The sequence below is a fragment of the Dermacentor silvarum genome, chromosome 2 (assembly GCF_013339745.2).
Source record: "Dermacentor silvarum isolate Dsil-2018 chromosome 2, BIME_Dsil_1.4, whole genome shotgun sequence".
Classification (NCBI taxonomy): Eukaryota; Metazoa; Arthropoda; class Arachnida; order Ixodida; family Ixodidae; genus Dermacentor; species Dermacentor silvarum.
Window position 1 is genome coordinate 227,057,741 of NC_051155.1, and position 6,554 is coordinate 227,064,294.

The 6,554-nt window shown below is 44.5% G+C and overlaps 1 protein-coding gene across 1 annotated transcript in view; it reads right to left on the reverse strand.

The window, feature by feature from the left end:
* Nucleotides 1–984: 984 nt before the first annotated feature.
* Nucleotides 985–6,554, reverse strand: part of LOC119442800 (synaptogenesis protein syg-2) — a 156,507-nt gene continuing 150,937 nt past the window's right edge. Inside the window, exons 8-9 of the mRNA XM_037707827.2 lie at nucleotides 2,238–2,816; nucleotides 985–1,091 (exon numbers count right to left, since the gene is read on the reverse strand). Of these exons, the coding sequence (XP_037563755.1) occupies nucleotides 2,740–2,816 (77 nt within the window). The 3' untranslated portion in view covers nucleotides 985–1,091; nucleotides 2,238–2,739. The remainder of the gene's footprint in view (nucleotides 1,092–2,237; nucleotides 2,817–6,554) is intronic.

Genomic DNA, 6,554 nt, shown 5'->3' on the forward strand with positions numbered 1-6,554 from the left:
CATAGTAACTTGCTGTCGATGGTGACGCCCAGGAATCGAACACTAGTTGCACGGCGAATTGGATGGCCTCAGATATTCAACGTCAGGCGCGTCGACTTCCGCCTCGCTCCCGGGAAAAGCATGAAGGCAGATTTTTCCGCTGATAAGGATAGGCCAAGTGTCGATACGTGGCGTTCGATTATGGAGATTGCGCCCTGGGCTATCAGGCCCAAACGTTTGTGTTGGTACCCGGAGATTGAAATGCATATGTGATCTGCATAGATATACATTTTTACTGCCGTCCAACCTACTTTCAGTGCGTCTGAACGGCTGGCCATGGCAACGGTAAATAGAAAGGATAAAGCAGGCTGTTGTAGCATGATACACTGGGGTAACGTCTAATAATCAATAAGGAAGATTGCATAAATCGTGCAGATATAGAAAATTAGAAGAGATCACTTCTTCGGGCTGAATAAAAACTTGACGAAAATAGTCTGAAAAAGTAATTTGTACGCAAGATGTTAGAAACACTAAGTTCAAACGGCACTTTCGCGCAGCCGAATGAACTGTAGCTTGAAATCAGTTCCGACAATTACCGGCAGGAATCCGCCGTTTCGTACGCCGTAACTACCTCACTCAGTGTACACATTACGACTGTTGGGTGTCATCAGAAGACAATGGATGCCATCAGGAAAATGTGTTTTCAGGTTGTCTCCATCCCACAGACTTACCTTGTCCAATAGCGCTTAGATTCGGTGATCGGAAACAGATGGCCGTACCTATAGCGCTTACAAACACCAGAGGAGAAAGGGAAGCAAAGGAAAAAGCGAGAAAGAGCTGCGTCGTCTGGAGGGCGTTGCCCAGTCTAGCTTTAAACTCATTTACTCGATACACTCGAGAATCAGAAGGAATCGCAAGAAGAAGCTCGATTTCCATTTCTTACGACACGTGTTTAACGCCGACGGCACATCTATACGGCCAAAGAACAGAGAACAGACGGTTGAATAGTAGAGGCACTTTTATTGCGTCACCGCTGCCTTCGGTCTGTTCGGGCTGCTGGGATAGCGGGTCATGTCCTCGTATTGCTGCGACGCTTCCTTTGCCTTCTATCCCTGAATTCAAAAAGGACAGGGTTGGGGGGAGCGAGAGGTACGGGGTTGGTGGAAGAGAAACCAGTGGGGAAATGAACTTGGTCGGCGGACGCAATAAAACACGTCCAAGCTTATTTTAGATGTCTCCGTGATCCTGCGCGTAACAGTGTTTTTTTAGTAAAGGTACAAGCTAACCTAATCAAGCAGGTTTACTCGCAATACTTTCGTTACATATCAATCTGGGCGGTGTTGTGCTAAAAGAACGATGCATTTCCAACCATATCAGCACTCTGTTCTTTCCACGTTTTTTACTCATGAAGGGTGACCATTATGTAGTTCTCACGATGTGCGTAAATTATAGAAAAATATCTGCATTAGTTTCCCCCCAGCAACTTTACCGAAACGCTTGTGTGTGCAGCTCAATGGTTTCATAAGTTTCCCGCACCATTTTTGCGACAGCTTCGCATACTTCGCATCAGTATTAAGCTGAACATGGAATAATTGGACTTTAGCACAGTTTTGTAGTTGAATAGTCAGAAACACCAAGTAATGTTATATTGGGGAATAAAAGTAACTGGGCACGTATTTGTTAAATCTCTCTGACGTAGATTCAATTCTCGACTTGCTGCCGCATTAGCTATCGCCTCATTATTGTTCGGTACGCTTTCAATTGGACGACATCTACGGGCTGGCTACTGTCAAAGAACACTTACGTAAGAGATGCTTTGTGAATACGAGCCTTGTTCTCTGGATAGGTCTTACACGAATAAACTGGTGTCAACGCGGTAACAAAAGTTTACTTAATAAAACGAATTTCCGTTTTATATCCTAGTGCAAAGAACAATTATTAACTGGATTTCTCGGTGCTCCGCAAAAAAAAAACGAGAAAAAAAAAACGAAGGAAGGCTTTCTTTTGCTCCAATAGCATCATTTCATGAAGAGAGATTATCTCTGAAACACAATCTAGTAACGGTTGGTGCACATTAAAGCTAGATCCCAACGGGGCATTATGCCATGCCGCCTAAATTATGTCTGTCTGTTTTCCACTAGCAAGTGTGTGGGCATAATGCTTCTCAGGGTTCACTCTCCATGCGACACCAGCACGTGTACCATGCCTAATTTCAGGAATGCGAACTGTAATACAAGCGTCTCGCTGCCGATACTTACCTCAATGAACTGCTTATCGACCGGGATTATGCTCAACACACCCGCAGCACGTCTTGTCCAGCGACTTCACCTCTCGGAGATAAGACGTCGCCAGTTCCCATCTCTTGTACACATTCTAGAATGCTTAACTATGCAGCGACAACATCGCGGCTCTCACAGAAATGCCTATCAAACACGTCGTGTCGGTGCAGGGCCGCAGCAACTGCTTACCAACACTGTAACATAGGAGTGTAACAACAACAACAAGAACAAAACAAATCGCCACCGGAAGCATAGACACACATAGCGGTCATCCCAGCACTGCAGTTCGAAGCACGACGCACTGAACGCGCACAGTTGCCGTGTCTTCCGCCGATACTGAATTTGGCGAACTGGGGTCCTCGGATCCGCGATTGTCGCCAAGCATGAGCAACAGTGATGCTACACATTAAGCCAAACCCCGCTGAATTCTCCTCTGTCCAAGTGTGCGCTTGTCATTGTGACGTCACGGCCTTCGAATGCGTTAGCGCAGAAGGAAGAAGACGAACACGGCTTCCAGGGCCGTCCAGAAGAGCGTTCCACAGCCAGGTGTTGTTCTACCTGTAGAGGACAAGAAGTAGACCATTCAAAATCGACATCCTTAAGATGCACAAATAAAATTACAGTATGAACGAGGAATGGCGTCACAGACGTACAGATGCGACACGACTGAAATGGCTATAGGCAAATGAAATATTCCTCATGTGTGTGGCGTCCACATCAACCGTGTGGTTTAAAACACCCCTGTCAACGCAGTGTCGGAGTGAGTCGACACCGAGCGAGTGTAACAGTGCTACGAATTCTCGGACGGTCCCTTTCGGCGATATCACTTTCAGTGCGCGCTTATTGGCTGGTTGAGCAAAACCGGATGAGCTGATTGGCTGGTTGAGCATTACATCATGCAAAAGTGACAGTATCGCTGAAGGTGATCGTCCGAGAATACGTCCCCGTGTCTGGCGTTCTATCATTGAAAAAGCACGTGATTCGGGCTTTTAAGATGACCTAACTATGTCATAGATATTACGCTAAATCAAGCAGAGCAGCCGCATAAGAAATCAGTAAAATCAGGAGACATAAAATGATTATACGTGACAGCAATTGGTGGCACTTGCGCTGTCGCACTTGCGCTGTCGCATTTGCGTTATCCAATTTCACTTGACCTAACGAACGCATATTGTCAGTACTTGTGCTATCCAGTAGAACTCTCGCTATCTTCCGCTCTTGAAACATTGCCTATGTTGTAGGCATATGTGCTCATGAGTCACGCATGTAGTTTACGTTCAGCGAAGGATACATGACGCCGTATATGCTTTCGCAAAACCAAACTAATTACTTTGAATATGAACACAAAGTGCATTCCATAAGAAATGTTCCTATGCAACAAGTTTTATTTTGAATTCTCTGTTGAACATTCCTTAATTGACCAGCTCGCATCAAGAGCAATGGTGTAAAATGACATTTTATACGTGATCTACTGCGCACTCACAAGTGAGTACGCAACTCTGTCAAAGTTGTTGGAATGTTTTCTTCATCAGTGTGCTTTCAGTGACTTTAACCAGATCAACGCTGGCACCCGTGAGAAGCATTGCATTCTGCCTTTACCAAGTACGCTTTATTCCTAACCGAATCCTTAACGTTTCACTTATATTACTTATATTCGTCTAACAAAGATAATTAAATTAGATTTCACTGGGAGATCAGGTCGGAAGATTAGACGCATATTTGCTTTCTGCTACACCAGTTAAAAGAAGGCTTGCGTTTTGTTATTTGATAGCATGTACAGCTCCTTTTAAAGATGTCTCATGTTTATCAATATGCAATGAGAATGGAGGTCTTGTAATCATTATATAGAAAAATATTCGAATATTTTTCACAGCTGCTAAGTTAGGCAGATTTCATTATCATTTCCTATCAAGAGCGATTATTTTTTAGTATGTGAAGCAACGACGTCAGGAGCTCTGTAACGGTTTCTTCGCCGCGTTCAAGGTCAGTTTGTAACAGAGCACGCTTTACAGGGTGAAACGATACGCTCAAACTGACATGCGGCAAGACCATAACTGTTGCGCATGAGAAAGGCAGGGCAAGAAAACCTCCCTCCTGTGCTGTTTTAACGCGATAGCGTTAAGGGCCCCGAGTCGCCGAAAATCCGGCGTCGGCGTCGGTGTCGGCGTTGGCGCCGGCGGCCATGGCTGAGAAAATCATCCCCAACCACGCGGGGCCTCCGAATATATTTAGGTTTATAGCGCACGCCTTCTTATATTAAGTGCGATATATGCGGGCTATATTGCCACACCATTCTATCACTAATGTTGCTCATCCCTTGTCTCGCATTCTTGGCAAAGCTATTCCTCAGAATTTTGAGAATGACAATCCACAAACAAATGTCATGAAACAAAACACCCACAGCGCGTGCCTTTTATGTTAAATCTTCTCAGACTGAAATATTAAAGGTGTTAAACAAACACGGAAACTTGAAAAATGATTTAATTTCTTTGGCGCGGTCGTGCACTATCTCCGGGATCGGCCCACGCTAGAGACCGCGTTTCTACTAGAAAGCTCGCCTACATGCATAGCGTTCGCCGCGAGTGTTTACCAGTAACCATTACGGTTGCATAAGCAGCAATCGTCGGGAACCGTGAGAAGCAGTCAGGGATCTTTGAATGCTATCACGTTCCACTCTTAAAAGCGGAGCTTAAGCGTCCTCTAATTTTTCTCTCTAGGAGGAGACAGTGCAGCATCCTCACCAAAAACAAAAAAGGCAGACCATGGGGTTGCGACCGTCTGAACAAAAGGTCGTTATGGTATGGGTGAGTGTCTATTTCGATGACCAAGCTGTTAATTCCCGAAGGTGGGCGGCCAACCCTATTCTAGGTAGCCGTAGTACGAAAAAAAAAATCACTCATGCACGTGTTGTAATCTATGAGAAGAGACAGTTAATTATAGCGGTTAATGAAACCCTTTGCAACTAATGGCGATTTGTACTATTTCGTAATGACAGGTGTAGGCTGAGAAAAGTGTCACATGTATCAAGCGGCATTTAGGTATTCTGTGCCTCTTGTGTCATAGTGGAACATGTTCAAAGTTTGCCGGTAGTAATATCGAACTTTTATCCGCATGGAAGCGTTTGAGACATTTAGTCTTCTTATGGATGACATTTATTGCAGGTAAGTATTTGCGATGACTTATTTTCACTATGTTGTCTACGGGGAACTGTTCGCAGTAATGTGTTCGTGCCGATGTACGTGCAGTGACGATACAGTGATTGACTCTCGGCCATCTGCGCTAAATACTGCGTTTGTTGTATAACGCCGACACATGAGATCGTGCATGGCTGCCCCAAGAAGAAAACAAAACCATTTCTGGTCAACGAAAATTTGCACACTGCCATTTCGCTGTTTTTCCGCATATTGTGCAGAGTAGAAAAAGTAGGCGTTCGTACACAGACTTACTTGTTCTTTCATCTTCTGCCCTCATTTTTCTACGGCCTTTCCGTTCCCGATTCTCTTTCCTGTATGCAGAGTAGCGAGTAGGCTCCTACATACACTCCGGCAAAATTATCTGCATTTTAATAAATATATTTTTCTCTCTTTTAAGGCAAGTGGGGCAGCATTAGAGGACGATATAAAGGATACAACATTCTGGACATCAACTTATACTACAAAAGGAATAATAACAGTTAACAAACCACTAAGCGGAAGAGAGAACGGAACATAATGATTAGTTATGAAAGAATAAGCTTTCTCTGTATGTCGAAAAACAACACATTATGGGGTATACCATGTTGTGAAGAAAGCGAATGGCTTAAAGAGAGAGAGAGAAGTGAGCAAGGAAAAGCAGCGAGGTTAACCAGACTTACTCCAGTTTGCTATCCTACGCGTGGGAAGGGGGATGAGGGGGGTGAAAGAAAGAGAGAGAGAGAAGACACGAGTCTTGATGGCACTTTCACATGTCTAAGCTACGTGCAGCATGTATACAGTCTGGCACACAAGCCTGTCGCCTTCAGGTACTGAAGAAGAGCTCGAATGGCTTTCTGGGCTGATGAGCTGTGAGGCCAGGCTCCCAGGACCTTTGCTTCCGTAAATGGCCTATCATCCAGTCTGTTCAAGGCACACTGGAGAATGAAGTGCATGACGAATGGCCTTAAGAACTGCACATAAACTGTGGGCAGAGGTAACATTTTATTTACTGCACACTGCTTATCACCTCACAAATTGGGGTGCTTTCGTCCAATGATTTTCACTATAAAACTCACAACGCCATGCTTATCGCGTAACATGCAACAAACAGTTTATTTTTAAT